This window comes from Meles meles, chromosome 18 (assembly GCF_922984935.1).
Source record: "Meles meles chromosome 18, mMelMel3.1 paternal haplotype, whole genome shotgun sequence".
NCBI classification, from domain to species: Eukaryota; Metazoa; Chordata; class Mammalia; order Carnivora; family Mustelidae; genus Meles; species Meles meles.
Genome location: NC_060083.1, coordinates 60,838,565 through 60,854,547, shown reverse-complemented (window position 1 = coordinate 60,854,547; position 15,983 = coordinate 60,838,565). Strand labels below are relative to the sequence as shown.

The following is a 15,983-nucleotide window of genomic DNA, read 5'->3' as shown; positions in this document are numbered from 1 at the left end:
GCCTGTTGGCTCATCTGTGAGGCAGGGAGTGGGTGTCCAGCCTCCTGGCTTATGGGAATCACGAAGAAAACAGCAGAAGGGACAGTCCCAGTGTCAGGCTTCCCTGGGGCTTGCCCCCTCCTCCCCACCTAGCACCCAGGAAGTGCGCCCCAGTAGCGGCAGAAACCACGCCCGGACCAGAGCAGGGTGAAAGGCTGGTGCTGCAGCCGGCTGGGGACAGTCGTTGGTCAGCAGGGGGTGGTGTGGAGGAAAGCGTTACCCAATCCGGTGTGGCAAGGCGCCGATTGCGGGGGCGCCGATGGCGGGGGGCTCCGCAGCCGCGGGCTGCTTTGATCACTGCCCTTGGAAAAGGGCGGCCGGAGAAGTGTTGTCCCCACTTGAAACCTGGGGAAACTGAGTCCCGCTGACACTGTGGACTCAGACCGGGACGCTCGGCCGCCCGCACCGTGCTCAGACCTCGGGGTGAGGCGGAGCCGGGGTCTGCAGTCGGCCGGGGGTGGGGGGGGAGGGCAAGGGCGCGCGAGGGCGCGGGGGCGCGCCGGGTCACGTGACGCCGAAGGCCCGCCACCACATGGGCCGGGACTGGGCGGCGCTGCTCCCTCGGCCCCGTCGGTCCCTCAAGGGTCCCAGGTCGCCCCCGGGCCCCGCTTCCCGGTCACTCCCTCCGCCCTGACCCCGCGGCCCCGCCCCCAGGTGGCGCAGCCGGGACCGCGGTTCCGGGGACAGGTGAGCGGCTCGCGAGCGCTCAGGGCCCGGCCTCCCCCCGTGCGCCCCGGGTGAGCGGCGGGGATCGGGGTGCGGGTACCGGTGAGGCCTCGGGGCCCCGGGCTTGGGGGCGGCGCCCGGGTCCTCCCGGCCCAGCCACTTCCCCTGCGGCGGCCGCCACAGCCGCTCCCCACTCCTTGGGGCCCCCGGGCGGTGAGTTCCCGCGCGGGTGGCCTGACGCCTCCCGCTGTCGGGACGGTCGCGCCGCGCAGGCAGCCCCCCAGCCCGCCCCAGCCGGCCGCCCCAGCGGGGAGGGCAGCGGCGATGCCCCGGGGCCGGGCCGGGTCGCGCGGCCCGGGGCGGAGGAGCGGGAGGCTGGCGGGGAGAGGGGTCGAAGGGCGCCGGGACTTGGGGCGGCCCCTGCGTCCCGCGGCTGGGCTGCGGCTCTCCCCGGCTGCTGCTGCTCCCTGAGGACTCGCTGCCGGCCGGGCCGGGGCTCCCCGAGACGCGCCCCACCCTGCCCCTCCCCACCTGGCTCAGGGCTCAGGAATGCTGCGCCCCGGAAACGCAGCCCGACCTGCCCGGCCGGGGGGCCTGGGGCACGGTGCCCGGCTGCTGGGTGTCAGCGGGGCAGAAGTCCTAGGCAGTGCCTGGGTGAGCCCAGGTGAGCCCCCTTGAGCCAAGCCCAACTTCTCTGAGTGCTGAGTTCCCCGCGGAGGAAGGGGAGGCGGGGGAGGAGGACCTAGCGCAGGGCAGACGCAGGGCTGGGCCCCGGGCTGCTTGCTCCCACAGGGCGAAGCGCCCAGACAAGGCCACCCTGGTTCCAGTTGTCCCGGGCGATGACAGAGCCCTCTGCCAGGACAAAGGCGGCCTGTTGAATGCCCAGCCTCCCTTCCCCCCCAGCCCGCTGCCCGCTGGCCCCGGGGTGATGGAATGTAGGGGAGTCGGTCTCCTGAGAACTGGTGACCTGGCAGCAGCCCAGCCCAGCCCAGTGTGGAGGGCAGTGGTCCCTGTTTTGGGGGGTGAGGGTGGGTAGCGATGGGTGGGAGTCCCGGGCAGGAGGCCCCTGGAGCTAGTGGGAGGTGGGGAGGGCTGGCTGTGGGAGGGGCTTCCTGTGAGAGGAAGTGCTCTGGGCTTTCAGGGCGGGCCTGGGAAGGCCTGGGAGCTGCCCTGACCTTTTTCCCCCAAGAGGGCTGCGGACACCTGGGGCGGAGCCGAGGAGAGGAGGGCTGTGTCCATAGGCCGCCACCCCCTTCCCCTTTCCCAGGGACTGGCGCCGTAGAGGAAACCGATGAGGACTGCCCAGAACCCCCCCTTCCTTCCGCTGTCCCTCAGGCGGTGGAAGGGACTCCCCCTCGGTCCATCTGGCATGTGGTTTATTGGGGGTCACTAACCTGACCACGTGTTTGGCTGTGGGGGGGGTCAGGCAGCGGCTCCGGCGGCCTAGGCTGTGGGCACCCCCCACGGTCCCCAGGGAGTGGGTGCTTTGGCTGGGCGCCAGGCACTGGAAGCCAACCTCGGGGCACCACCCCTTGTCTCCTCAGATGGGCAGCGGGAGGCCTCGGACGCTGTGCCCAGGCTCTGAGCTGCCCTAGGGTGGCAGACAGGCCGGGCGTGGGTCCTAGGCATGGCTCAGCCACTGAACTTTGTCCTCAGTGTTCCCGAGACCCCAGAGGACCACGGGTAAGTGCGCTGGGGCTGGGGGTGGGGGGTGGCGGGCTGGAGGGCCGAGATGTCCCCCTCCCCCAACCCTGGGAGAGGCCACCAGGACCAGAGCCTGTGGAGGGGGTGGCTGCTGGGGCAGGGCTGGGTCAGCCGAGTCCTGACGCCCTGCCCGCCTCTCCTCTGGGCAGCCAGGAGCCCAGCCCCTACGACGAGAGCGACGTGCACGACTCCTTCCACCAGCTCATCCAGGAGCAGAGCCGGTGGGTGGCCGAGGAGGGGCTGGAGCTGCAGGAGAGGGAGCGGGAGGCTGAAGCCCCCCAGACCGCAGGTGAGCCCACCCTGCCGGGGCCGGTGCGCAGGCGCTGGGACGCTGCACGCTGCGGGCGGGGCTCTGAGCCTTCCCAGCCTCTCCCGGCTGCGGGCCTGGCTGGGGAGACCGCCGGCCGCCGCGTCTCCAGGACCTCCGGACCGGTCTTTGTGGTTTGCAGGCAGTGGCCGCCGGGTCCCGCTGGGGCCGGAGGATGTGGGGGAGTACAGCACAGCCACGCTGCGCATCTTGGCCAGCATGCCCAGTCGCACTATTGGTGAGTGGGCCCCTCTCCCCTGGCCCGGGCGGCCCGGCTTTCAGCGGGATCTGTGTTGCGTGGAGCTGGGCCCTTTGCCCCGCACCCTGCCCCCGGCCGTCCGCTGCCTGGGGGCCCAGCACAGCCCCAGCACAGCCCTGTGCGGCCTTGCGGGGTTCCAGAAACGACGCCAGAGTCCCAGGGATAAAAATAGGCTCTTGGGAACACAGTGATGCCCGAGGTCTCTAGTAAACGGACGTCATGGGCTCCAGCAGGGGTGAGGGGCAGGGGGGCGAGGCTGGCGCTGCCTCCCCTGACCCCCCGCCCCCACCTGCCCATAGGCCGCAGCCGCGGAGCTATCATCTCCCAGTACTACAACCGCACGGTGCGGCTGCGACGCCGGGTCAGCCCGCCTGAGCTCAGGAGTGTGGGGCGCTCGGCCCGGCCCAGCCTCCGCCTCTACGACCTGGAGCTCGACCCTGCGGCCCTCGAGGAGGAGGGTGAGAGAGTGGGCTAGGCAGGGGGGTGGGGGGCAGGGGCCCCGGGCGGAGAAGCCGAGCAGTGGGGGCCGCCTGGACTGTGAAGGGTTTGGCCCATGTCACGCAGCGCCCTTAAGTGTCCAGACCCCACATGCCCGTGCTGAGCACTTATCTGCACTCGCCGCTTTCGGCTTCGGCCTGGGACGGTGGTGAGCAGACCAGGTCCCAGTAGAACAGACAGGAGCCCGCAAAAGGGAACAGCAGACCCAAGCTCAGATGAGGGGGACTGAGGAAAGGCACGTGGCAGGGCAGGGATCCAGGGAGGCTTCCTGGAGGAAGAGACACTAGAGCAGAGGGCACGTGCAAAGGCCCTGAGGTGGGAGGCGGGTGTGGCGGTGCTAGAGGGCAAGGGACCATGGTCCACAGGCCAGCGTCACAGGTCAGGCCTCAGCCAGGTAGCCTGCGGCGTTCGGGGGCCCGGAGCTCAGGCACTGAGCTGGGGTCCTGTCTGTGTCCTCCCCAGTTTACTCAAGGCCCTGTGGTGGGTGATGGACTGGGCGGGGAGGAGCGGGCTCTGGGCAACTTGCGCTTCGCAGGCCTGGCCAGGTGTCCGCTTGTCTGTCACTTTGGGGTGAGGCGGTGTCCCCTCCCAGGGTGGTCGCGACGGTGGGAGAGAGAGGGGGGCGGTGGGTCTGCAGACCTCGTCCCCCCAGCACCTCACGGGAGCTGGTGAGGGGGGGAGTGTCAGGGGTTGGGCTTGGGACTTCATCACTGCTGAGCAGGAGGGTGGGGGTGAGGCTCAGGTCCGGGGGGTCAGAGCGGGAGGCTTGTGGGGACCTAGGAGAAGAGTTGGGATCCAGGAGGAGGGGCACCGGGCTCATAGGCTGGGAGCGGGTAGGGAAGACAGCTAGCGGGGAAGACAGGCGGGCACAGCAGGGTCTGGCTTGAGTGCTGCGGGCCGGGAGTAGTGGTCTGGGGCGGGGGTGGGGGGGGCAGGCCGGCCGGGGCAGACAGCCTTACCCAGGGGCCCGGGCATGGGAGGGAGGGAAGGAGGGATGCGGTGGGCACCCACTGCCCCATCCTCCTGCAGAGAAGCGGCTCCTGCTGGTGAAGGAGCTGCAGGGCCTGCCTGTGGCCCAGCGGGACCACATGCTCCGGGGGATGCCCTTGGGCCTGGCCGAGAAACGCTGCCTGCGGTCAGTGCCCGTCGGCCTCGGGCCGTCTCCAGACCCACTGCCATGGTGGGAGGGGGGCTGGGCATGCAGCGGGTACCCCCTGGGGGGCGTCAGGTCCATCCCTGGCCCCGCCCTGATGCCGCCTGTGCCCCCAGAGAGGAGAGCCGGACCCCGAGGGGGATGCGGAGGGGCCGGCTGGGCCGGCGCGGGCTCCTCCCCTGCTGTGGCCGGCTCCGAGACGCCTGCATCCTGGTAGGAGTCCGCTGTCCGCGGCGGGCCCCGGGCGGCCGGGCAGGTGTGGGGGGCCCCCTTCTGTGGCCGTCCTGTGTGTGGGGTGTCCCAGCCCTCCCCTCCGCGGCCCCTGCACCTCCGAGCCTGGCCTCCTCTCCCCCCGGGGACTCAGGGCGGCCCCTCTTCCCTTCCTGTCTCTGTGCCCGCAGGCCCTGCACAGCCTGGGGCTCGGGCTGCTCTCCGGCCTGCTGGCCCTGATGCCCTGGCGCTACGCCCTGAAGCAGATCGGAGGCCGGTTCGGCTCCAGCGTGCTCTCCTACTTCCTCTTCCTCAAGACCCTGCTGGCCTTCAACGCGCTCCTGCTGCTGCCGCTGCTCGCCTTCCTGGTGGGCGTGCAGGCCGCCTTCCCGCCGCCCGCCTCCCCGGGCTCTGCCCGCAGCTTCACGGGCCTGGAGCTGCTCACCGGCGGGGTGAGGGCTCGCTCGGGTGGGGGGCATCTGCGGTCGGGGGCCCCCCTTTCGGCCCCTCTTGGCACAGCTTCCTCCAGGGAGCCCCCCCCCCCCCCCGCCAGTGCCGGGACTCCCAGCGGGGCGGGGGGCCGTGGCCGGCCACTCCTTGACCTCCGTCCTGCCCTGGCTTCCCCGGGGCCGGGGAGCCCCAGGACGGCTGTGGCCCTTTCTCGACCTTTGTGCTCTCCTCCCTGCCCCTGCCTTGCCCTCTCCTCGTCCTGCCCCTGTGGGCGCCCTTCCTCTGCCTCGTGAAGCCTGAGGCTGGGTCAGGGGTGGGCAGGGGGAGGGTCCATGACTCCACGGGTCCTCCTCCCTGCAGGGCAGCTTCAACCACACGGTCCTGTACTACGGCTACTACAGTAACAGCACGCTGAACCGGCCGTGCGCGCTCCCGCCGGATGGCCAGTGTGGCCACGAGGCCGACAGCCTGCCCTACAACATGCCCTTGGCCTACCTCTTCACGGTGGGGATCGCTTTCTTCATCACCTGCATCACGCTGGTGTACAGGTAACAGCCGCCCCCGTATGACCTGGGCTCTGAGCACGACTGCTCCTCTCCTCACCGTTCATTATGGATCCCTCCTTCTGTCCATCCCCTCACCCTTCCATCTGTCCGTCTGCCCTTTCATCCCTCCGTCCCTCCATCCATCCATCTACCCTTCCTTCCTTCCATCCGTCCATCCATCCGTCCATCTGTCCATCCATCCTGCCTGCCTTCCATCCATCCATCCCTCCATTAATTCTGTCCATCCATCCGTCTGTCCGTCTATCTGTCCATCCTTCCTTCCTTCTTTCCACCCGCTCATCCCCTTCCCTCTTCCAGACCTTGGCTGTGCTCAGCTCAGGGCAGGAGGGTGAATGAGTGTGGGGCCTGTCCTCGAGGAACTTGGTGTCTAGGGGAAAAGACAGATCAGTGAGGAGGCTGGGAAGGCGCAGTGCCCTAGAGGTGTTTGCGGGGCTGTTCTGGGGCGTTGGAGGAGCCGGGCTGGCTTGGGAGGAGGTGCTCGTGTCAGACAGGGGTTGAACACGGTTGGGCGGGGGAGAAGTGGAGGAAGGTGTTTTGACTGTTGGGATAGGCCGTGCAAAAGGCCTGGGGTAAGCGGGCATATGCTGCCGCGGGGATGTCTGTGTAGGAGGCGGCCAGCCCCGTCGGCGGGTCCCAGTGCAGCCACGTGCGGCTGGTGGGCAGCGAGTTAGACCAGTTGATGGAGGGTGACCGGCAGCCCGCAGCAGGAGGCCCAGAGCGCGGGGCTGGAGGAGGGGTGGGGGGTCGGTGGAGGGACCGTCTCGCACCCGGAGGGCTCCTCAGAGTTCGTGGTGGGTTCTGGCTGCGGGGAGCATCCTGACTGCCCTCTCCGTGGCCTCTGTGCCCCTCGTCACCTCTCTCCTGGCTCTGTCCCTCCCAGCATGTCCCGCTCTTTCGGGGAGAGCTACCGGGTGGGCAGCGCCTCAGGGGTTCATGCTGTCACCGTTTTCTGCTCCTGGGACCACAAGGTGACCCAGAGACGGGCCTCCCGCCTCCAATGCGACAACATCCGAACCCATCTGAAGGTGAGCCGCTTGGGGGGCCTGAGGCTGCTGTCCCCACCTGCTCGGCTCCCGCAGGCCTGGCCCACATCCTCTTAGGCCCGCGTGGCCAGAGCTGTGGGCGGGGCATGAGGGTGGGGTCTTGGCCTGTCACCCTGGTTCCAGGGACACCAGGCAGCCCTGGGAATCGTCCTGGAGTTTCCTCCCCTACGACTGTCTCATCCGGGGCTGCCTCTCACCCCGCTGGCTGGGGTCAGAGTCCGGGGCCCTCGAGTGTGCGGGAGGCCGTGAGCAGGACTGCGCTCGCAGTGTGGGTCGGTGTGCGTGCGGGCCCAGGGCGGGTGTTTGTGACAGGGCGGGAGCCCAGGGTGAGGGCAGCTGGGACCTGGCGGGGCTGGGGGCCAGGATGTGGCCTCGAGCCCCTGCCCTGTGTTCTCTTCATGCCGGAGACGGGGCCCCGTGCAGCCCGGAGGGACAGGTGGCGGCACTGGGGGCTGGGGGGGGCGCGATCCCCCGGGTGTCTTCCCCGCAGGGCCCCGTGTGCGTCGGCGCGTGTGCGCGGGGTCCGCGACGGGCTCGGCCGCCCACAGGAGCTGCTGGCGGAGCGGCAGGGGCGGCAGGGCCCCCGGAGCGTGTGTGGGCGGCTGCGGCAGGCGGCCGTGCTGGGGCTGGTGTGGCTGCTCTGCCTGGGGACCACAGTGGGCTGCACCGTGGCCGTCTACGCCTTCTCGGAGCTCATGATCAAGGTGCGAGCAGAGAGAGGACGGACCGCCCGGGGGCCCTGAGCGCAGGGTCAGACACCCCTGCTGAATTCGGACGGTCCCTGGTGACTGCCCCCCCCCCCACGCCGGCCGCCTCCAGCAGCTTTTCCCTGGGGTGGGTCTCTCCCCGCCTGCGCCCAGCTCCCTCCCCCTGTGTTTCGGGTTCTCTTTCTGACACCTGTGTCCCCACCCCCTTCCTGTGTGGTTTGACCCCGAAGCCTGGGGGGGGGGCGGTTTGCTGTGAGGCAGTTTGACCTCTTCCTTCCACCCCGGTAGGGGGGCCCTCCTGGCCGCGGCACCTGCCAACCGCGGCACCTGCCGTGACCACTGCCGCCCCTCCTGCTGCAGAGCCCGGTGTCCGCGGCGCAGGAGGGGGTTCTGCTGGCCCTGCCCGTGCTGGTCTGCCTCCTGAACCTGGGGGCCCCCTACCTGTTCCGCTGCCTGGCGGCCCTGGAGCGGCAGGACTCCCCGGTCCTGGAGGTGTACCTGGCCATCTGCAGGTGTGTGGCCGGGTGGGGCGGGGGGAGGTGGCCTGGGGCGGGGCCTCTGTCCCCCCGGGTCCACCCTCTCTCAGCGCTCCCCGCCTCCTTGTCCTCTGTAGGAACCTCATCTTTAAGATGACCATCCTGGGCATTCTTTGCTACCACTGGCTGGGCCGCAGGGTGGGCACCCTGAAGGACCAGGTGACGGTGGCCCTGGGCAGCCCTGGGGAGGCGGGAGGCCAGGGGGTCCCGACGTGGGGGCTGCTCTGCTACTCGGGGTGGGGGTGGAGGGCCCTCCCCGGCCGGCTGGGTGCTGTGTCTGGCCCGGTCTGGGTGCAGGGGAGGTCCCCTGGGCGGGCTGCTGGGGTGGGCTGGGGCGGGGGCTGCGGCGTCCCCAGGGGCTGAGGCCGGTCCGTTCCAGTGCTGGGAGAACTTCGTGGGCCAGGAGCTCTACCGGCTCACGGTGCTGGACTTCATCTTCGTGCTGCTGGACACGCTGTTCGGGGAGCTGCTGTGGAGGTGAGGCCCCTGCACGTGCCCCCGGGGCCCCTGGGCTCCCCGTGCCCCCGGGGAGGGCTACGAGGCAGGCAGGGAGCTCCCGGAGGTCCCCCTCGGCGCGTCTGTCCGCTCCAGCGAAGCCTGCCCTGTGCGCGGTCGTCAAGCGGAGCAAAGCAGCGGATGGACGGACGGAACGTGTGTTTTCGGGGGGAGGGAGGAGGGTTTCGGCGCCGTGTCTGGTCTCCGTCTCACGCACCGAGAAGGGACGGAGGGAAGGACGTGGAGGGCGTTTTCAGAACGCTGCCGGGCACGGGGGCAGCTGCTACGTTTATTTTCTTCTGTTTTTTTTTTCTGGGAATATAGGAGTTTGATAATTTTAAAATGGGATGTTGAACCGTCAGTAAAACGTTTGAGGCCTATTGTGCGTGTTCATACCTGAGTGTAGAAAAAAGACCAAGACGGGGGCGCCCGGCTCCGTGGGTGGTGCATGCAACGCTGATCTCAGGGTCCTGAGTTTGAGCCCCACGTCGGGTGTAGAGATTGGTTTAATAAAAGAGAAAAGACGGAGAGGAAATCAGCCATAGCCCGGAGCCCCTCAGGAGGAGGCCCTCAGCCGGCCGTGTCCCCTGACATCCGCCAGGCGCCTGAGGGGAGGGTCACCTGCCCGGGTGCCTGTCCACTGGGGATCGGCCTCTGGGATTGGCCCTCCCACGTGACCCTCGGAGACTCCTCTGCCCCAGGCTCATCTCTGAGAAGAAGCTGAAGAGGAGGGAGAAGCCAGAGTTCGACATTGCCGGGAATGTCCTGGAGCTGATTTACGGGCAGACGCTGACCTGGTGAGTGTCTCCGGCTTGCCCGCATTGCCTGGCCCCCGGGACGGCTCAGCCCCTTCCCCGCGAGGCCTGCAGCAAGGCCCTGGCTTGGGGGTTCTGCGGTGACCTGGGCCCTGACCCCTTGCATCTCAGGGTGCAGGGCTGTACCCAGCCTGGTCTTGGGGCAGTCTCGTGGTGACCCTGAGCCCGGCCGTTGTCACTCTGGGGTGCAGCATGGGGGTCCCGACTCCGGCCTCTGGACTGCAGCCCGCACCCCTCCCTGCCTCCCCAGGCTGGGGGTCCTCTTCTGTCCTCTCCTCCCTGCCATCCAGATCATCAAACTGCTGCTCATCTTCTATGTCAAGAAGGTAAGGGTGTCCCCTGGGACCCGGGAGGCCGGTGGGGCCTTGGGAGACTGTGCAGTCACCAGGCTGGGCCACGGGGCTGGTGGACACGGAGCCCTGGGGCTCTGGACCCCTCCTCTCCTCCCCCGGCCCCAGGGAATGGCTGACTGCCCTCCCTGGCATCGCTGCCTTTCCCGGGCTGGGCAGCATCCTGCTGGGGTTCGTGGTCATTGCCGGCTGCTCGAGTGGACCAGCCGGGGCAGGGCTGGGCAGCTGGGCCGAGGGGAGGGACCCCGCTCCTCTGTCCTCGGGCTGGGGCGTCCTCCGTGGAGAGCCAGCTTCTCCCTCCGGCCCCGTGTCCTGGTCTATGCAGCGGGACCGAGTCCGCGCGGGCTGGGGATGGCATTCATAAGGCACTGGGCATGGGCCTGGCCCAGCGGAGACCGCCGGCCGCCAGAGGGGGCCGTCCCTGTCAGGTCGTCCGTATATGAGGGACGGTGGACAGACCAGCCCTTGTGTGCCTCAGTCTCCCCTCGGTAAACCAGCTTGGCAGCCTGCAGGCCGGCATCCTGAGACTCTCTGCTCCCTGGGGGCAGGGAGGGCCCCTCCCAGAAGCACCGCCCCCTTCCCCCACCCCCGGTTGGCCCCCCCACCCCCAGGCCCCAGCCGGCAGTGGCGAGTCTCAGCCTTTGTCCCCAGACCAGCCTGATGGCCAACTGCCAGGCGCCCCGCAGACCCTGGCTGGCCTCCCACATGAGCACCGTCTTCACCTCGCTGCTTTGCTTCCCCTCGTTCCTGGGGGCCGCCGTCTTCCTCTGCTACGCCGTGTGGCAGTGAGTGGGCGCTCGGCCTCGGTCGGGGCGGGGGGTGGCGTCTCCCGGGATCTGGGGCTGCGGCGTGGGGTGACGGGGCGCTCGCCTTCGCCCTCTCCCCGCAGGGTGAAACCTTCCAGCACCTGCGGCCCCTTCCGGACCCTGGACACCATGTACGAGGCAGGCAAGGTGTGGGTGCGCCACCTGGAGGCGGCGGGTCCCCGGGTCTCCTGGCTGCCCTGGGTGCACCGGTACCTGGTGGAGAACACCTTCCCCGTCTACCTGGTGTCAGCCCTGCTGCTGTGAGTGCACGGGGGCGGCCTGTCCCTTCCCTCCGCCCCCACCACCCCAACCCCGCCCCCTGCCCCGGCCTGTCCCTTCCCTGTCCGGTCCCTCCCCTGCCCCCTCACCCCGGACCTCTTGGCTCTGACCCCGCAGGGCCGTGATCTACCTCAACATCCAGGTGGTGAAGGGGCAGCGGAGGGTCATCTGCCTCCTCAAGGAGCAGATCAGCAACGTGAGTGTCCCCGCCCCCCCGCCACGCTCTGGGGCCACCACTCCCCCCGCCACCCCCGGCTACCCAGAGGCTCGGTCGGCCAAATGACACATTCCCGCGTGTGGCCGGTACGAAGCAGAGATGGGCAGCGTGGCAGCGGCCGCCCCGACACCCCCAGGGGCAGGGCTCCAGCCGGGTGGGATTGCGGCGCGGGTGGGGAAAGACGGCATGTGAGGGCATGTGGCCCCGCGGGGGTCTCTGTGGGGGTCTTTGAGGTATTGGAAATTGCTTTTGGACTTCCTGGGGGACCCACATTTTCCAAACAAGTGGAGTAAGGGTGAAAGTGGGCCCGGATTTAGATCTTTATTTTTTAAAAATTTATTGGAGATGGAGAGAGAGAGAGAGAGAGCACAAGCCGGGAGGCAGAGGGAGAAGCAGGCCCCCCGCTGAGCAGGGACTCGATCCTGGGACCCTGGGATCATGACCTGCGCTGGAGGCAGACGCTTTACCGGCTGAGCCACCCAGGCGCCCCTAAATCAGTTTTATTAAGCCCGTTGCAGTTTATCGCCAAAGCGTGAGAGGCAGGGTAGGGCTCGGAGCCCAGGGTGCTGGGATCCCCACCGCACGGTCCGCCCCTGGGATCTGCCAGCCCTGAGCTGCTCAAGCCCAGCCCAAGGGGAGCCCTTTCCTGCCTGGGGACTGTGTCCTGCTGGGGTCTGCTCAGCCGGACCTGCCAGCGACCCTGGGTCTCCGTGGAGATGCGGGGGGTGCTCTGACCTCACCCCGGGCCTTGCCATCAGTCTACTCAACGGCTGTTCCCCTTTGGGAGACTTTTTTTTTTTTAGATTTTATTTGACAGAGATGACAAGTAGGCAGAGAGGCAGGTAGAGAGAGGAGGAAGCAGGGTCCCTGCTGAGCAGAGAGCCCGACGTGGGGCTCGATCCCAGGACCCTGAGATCATGACCTGAGCCGAAGGCAGAGGCTTTAACCCACTGAGCCACCCAGGTGCCCCTCCTTTGGGAGATTTTCACTGCCCGCTGGATGCTTGGGCCACTGTGGGGCCGGCAGTGCCTGTGGCCCGGCGTTCACCGGGGGCCGGGGCTGCACCTCCTCCGGTGTGTGCTGGGGGCTCAGCCAGGGCAGGACAAGGCTTGGGGGCGGTAGGCAGGGGCCCCGGCTGCTGGCTCATCAGGGCAGGGCTGGGTCCGAAAGAGGAAGGTCCCTTAAGGACAGCTCCCACTTCTCGGGGGGCTCGGGGAACACACTAGGAGCCCCCGTCTGCTTCCCTTATACCCCCAGGGAGCAGGGCTTGAGGCCAGGCATTCTGGCTGAGGTCTGGGTTTTTGCCAGCGGGCTGCTGCCCTACCACGTGGCGCGTCCGGGCACCTGCGGAGTCCGGGGTGGCGGTGGGGCCAGTGGGTGTGCAGCTGCACTGGGAGGAGGGTCCCAGCTCTCCCTGCTCGCCACCTGGGAGCGGGAAGACCATTCTCTGGGCAGGCCCCTGCTGCAGACCAGGGCAGGGCGTGGGGGCTGCAGGGTTGGGCTCGGCTAGGCCCCCAGAGTGGCTCTTCCCCGGCCTGGGCAGGCAGGCACGGCCCTCTGTACCCACTGACTCATTGGAAGGGGCGGAGAGCCAAGGGCTATGGGCAGATTCCAGAAGCTGGAAAAGGAAGGAAGGTTGCTTCCCGAGAGTCTCCAGAAGGACCCAGTTTGGCGGATACCTTGATCTTCGGCCTCGTGAGGCCGTTTGGAACTGCGGACCCCCAGAACTGAAAGACGGGTTTGTGTTGTCGTAAGCCACCAGTTTGGTGGTCATTAGGACAGTCGGAGCTCACACGGGTGACGCTGCAGTCACCCTTATCTCCGCTCGCAGATGGTGACTCTGAGGTCAGACGGGAGGTAATTTGCCAAGTCCGGCTGGCTCTGCGGCCTTCGCTGTGACCCTTATCGCATGTCCTTTTTCGCCTTGGCCACTAGGAAGCTTAGATCTAGCTATACGTACGCCCGTTGCCTGGCTCTTGGTTTTTCTGTCGTCCGGTGCCCTTTCCCCCTTCAAACGTTTTGTGCTTGTCGTATGGAATAGTCTGTTCTGGCCAGACAGATGGACGACTGCCCACTCACCCTTTGTGTTCTGGCCTTTCTAGGAGGGGGAAGACAAAGTCTTCTTGATCAACAGGCTTCACTCCGTCTACGAGAGGAAGGAGAGGAGCAGGTGAGGGGCCTTGGAGGGGTCGGGCACTTGGTGCGTGAGTGTTCGGGGGAGGGGCCCAGGCCCGGCACCGGCATCGTGCTGAGCTGGGGGTGAGGAGGGAAGGGGCGCGGGGCTCCCTGGCTGCCCTCCTTCCCGGCTCTCCTGCTCGGGCCGGGTGAAGTCTGGCGAGAAAAGGAAACTAGAGAAGAAAGAAGTGTGCACGGGGCAGAGGGAGCTGGGCGCCGGGCCCCTTTGCTTCCTACGTCGGAGTGCCCGGGAGCTGGCTCGCTTGGTCCCCGGGGGGGGTGCACGCGCCGTTCCAGGGGGGGCCGTCCGAGGTGCTGGGGCTCATCCCTGGGCACCAGGGACCCACAGACTGAGCTGTCTGACCTGCTCCCCCCCGCCCCACCGGCCCTTTGAGGCTGTCCAGACGCGTCTTTATGCTCAGGACGCCTGAAGGCGGCTCCCGAGGGGGGCTGCTGGGTGTCTGGCTTCAGGCCCCCTGGAGGGACTCCTCAGCCTCCCACATACCCCAAGGTCCCTGGGGCTCCTCGCTGACTCCCCCTTTTGGCAGGGTTGGCAGAGAGGGTCGGCAGGAGGCCGAGAGGCTGGTGGACGATCCGGACGCCTGGTAGGACGGCAACAGGTCCGGCGGCTCTGCGTCTGCTCACAAAGGCGGCCTGCGCCTGGGCCGCCCTCCGTTCCCACGGCCCCGGAGGTGCGGACGCCGAGCTGGGCTCCGCAGCGCATCGAGGCTGGCACCGGAGGGTGGGCAAGCAGGGTGGGGGGCACCGTGGACGGTGTCCTGCGAGGACTATTTATTCTGATAAAACGTGTTTTGCAAGATGAGCTGCCCCTGGGATTCTGTGCTCATGGGCGGGCCTGCTGTGCCGTGCGCCCCCACCCGGTGCACAGCCTTGGGGTGGAGGGCGTGGGAACCACCCCCCCCTTCCTCTTTCAGACGGAATGCTTCCCGGCACTCGCCCTCCAGGGCCCTCTGGGGTGTGGGTTGGGGGCCGCCTGGCGCAGAGCGCAGGGTGCCCTCTGCTGGCTAAGCCCCAGATGGCAGGGGGGACCACGGCCCGGCTTGGAGGTTGCCCCTGACCAGCCTGTGCCCTGGGGGCTCGCACCTCTGCCAGCGAGCCAGGAGGGCGGTGTCCAGGGCGATGAAGCCATCAGTGCGGACGCTTGGTGGTCATCAGGCCAGGGACGTGCAGGGCACATTTAAGGAGAGGCTGGCGGGGATGAGCTCTCAGGTTCCAGTGAGCCATGGGAAGAGGGGCCTACCAGGCAGAGGGGCGGCCAGCACCCAGGCTGGGGCAGGAGGGGGTCTGGCTGCCTCTAACTGGTGGTGTGGAGACCCCAGATCCTGCCAGGCTGTTTGAGGGTCGGTCCTGTGGGATGCCGTGAAGCTGAGTGCGGGAAGGAGGGCTCGGCCGTCACATCCCCATTGTCCCACGTCTGCAGAAGCTGGGGCAGTAGCCCCAGGGGGGAAGCAGGACGAGAGCACAGTGATGGGCCCCATTGCCCCTCACCCCACGGGGGGATCCAGAAGAGGAAAGGTCAGGCCTGGGTGAGGCGGCGGGGAGGGCCGGGTCAGACCCACAGTCGAGATGCCCCCAGCACGGGCAATGTCCCCAGCTGGGCCCGTGCTCCCCCAAACTGCCTCTTTCTGAGATGGTCTCGTGGGGGTGTTCCCGTTTGGCAGACGGGCAGGGACAGGTGCCATCTGCCATCTGCTGATGTGGCCTAGAGGCTCACCGGGCATCACCTAGACTTCCGTAGGTGGGTGATGGCGCCCTTGGTGCCCCCGACAGCTCAGGCTTCCTGGGCTGGTCACGGCCGGGCCCCGACCCGGAGCCTTGAGGTCTCTGCAAAGATCTCATCCTAGTCCTGGCAGCCAGTCTCCGCTGTGTCTCGGGCATGGGCAGGGCGGGGTGCAGCTGCGTGGAGGTCTCAGACGGCGTGGGGCTGGCCGAGGGCTCTCTGGGCTACGCCACCCTTCCTGGCGTCTCCTTCTGGTCACAGATACAGTGTCCGGTGGAGGGGGCGCAACCTGGCCACTGCTGGGTTGAGCTGGCACTGCCGTCCGTGTCGCCTGTGACAGTGGGAGGGTTGCCCAGGTCCCTACAGGACCGGCGCTCTGTGCATCCGTCCCTCACTCGGGCAGTCGCACGTGTCGCCTGTGACACAGCATCTGATCGGGGACTAAGCCCACTTAGGGCTTCTGGAAATGTGCTTCTGTCTTTCACAGCCGAGGCACAGTCTCACACTGAGGTGCGGTGCATGGGGCTGGCAGATTAAGGACGACTCCACCGGGACTTGGGTGTAGGTTTTCCCTGCTCCATCCTGGATGTGTTTTCCTGGGAAGCATCTTCCTGAAATGCCCGTCTGTTTCTGTTCCTGTCAGCGAGCACGTGCTCAGCACTCAGCTCTCGTCTTTGTCACTAGAACCAGCGTTTGGCCTCCTCGCTGTTCAGACCCCGCTCTCTCTGAATTCCTGCTACGACCCACTGCACCCTTTTGGTCTCTGCCACTCCCCCACGGTGTCCTCAGAACAATTGCGAAAGAAGTGCAGCTCCGCGCCTGTTTTCTTGATTCTAGACACGGAGCCTCCTTTCCTACCAGGGGTACCGGGACCCTTGCTCCCCAGCCCGGTCTCACGAGCAGTCACTCCAGATCTCAGTTTACCTTGTGTCAGCCGCCCACCCCCTGCTTCCCCCAGGCTGTCGAA

The 15,983-nt window shown here is 67.8% G+C and overlaps 1 protein-coding gene across 8 annotated transcripts; it reads left to right on the top strand.

Moving 5' to 3' along the window:
* Window positions 1-270: 270 nt before the first annotated feature.
* On the top strand, window positions 271-15,786 carry TMC6 (transmembrane channel like 6). Of its 8 annotated transcripts, XR_006815871.1 has the most exons (22): window positions 495-726; window positions 2,250-2,388; window positions 2,559-2,698; window positions 2,859-2,954; window positions 3,275-3,433; window positions 4,503-4,608; window positions 4,743-4,839; window positions 5,028-5,288; window positions 5,647-5,834; window positions 6,733-6,877; window positions 7,444-7,599; window positions 7,963-8,114; window positions 8,216-8,297; window positions 8,518-8,615; window positions 9,335-9,430; window positions 9,699-9,774; window positions 10,450-10,583; window positions 10,688-10,864; window positions 11,001-11,079; window positions 13,203-13,270; window positions 13,824-13,967; window positions 15,504-15,786. XR_006815871.1 is itself a non-coding variant. In XM_045984166.1 (21 exons), exons 2-21 carry the CDS (start codon window positions 2,333-2,335, stop codon window positions 13,882-13,884), a joined length of 2,427 nt encoding a protein of 808 aa, XP_045840122.1. In that variant the 5' UTR covers window positions 271-462; window positions 2,250-2,332; the 3' UTR covers window positions 13,885-14,309. The 8 variants fall into 8 exon arrangements, 6 of the variants coding, with proteins under 6 accessions (XP_045840122.1, XP_045840123.1, XP_045840118.1 ...); XM_045984166.1 differs by lacking the exons at window positions 495-726; window positions 15,504-15,786 and adding an exon at window positions 271-462 and having other exon boundaries at window positions 13,824-14,309; XM_045984167.1 differs by lacking the exon at window positions 13,824-13,967.
* The last annotated feature ends 197 nt before the right edge of the window (window positions 15,787-15,983 follow it).

Excerpts from the sequence above, each read along its gene's own strand:
- TMC6 (XM_045984166.1), top strand. The coding sequence starts at position 2,333 with ATGGCTCAGCCACTGAACTTTGTCCTCAGTGTTCCCGAGACCCCAGAG. Across the intron at positions 10,584-10,687 it reads CTCTGCTACGCCGTGTGGCA|GGTGAAACCTTCCAGCACCT; the intron begins GTGAGTGGGCGC and ends CTCTCCCCGCAG. Across the intron at positions 13,271-13,823 it reads GAGAGGAAGGAGAGGAGCAG|GGTTGGCAGAGAGGGTCGGC; the intron begins GTGAGGGGCCTT and ends CCCTTTTGGCAG.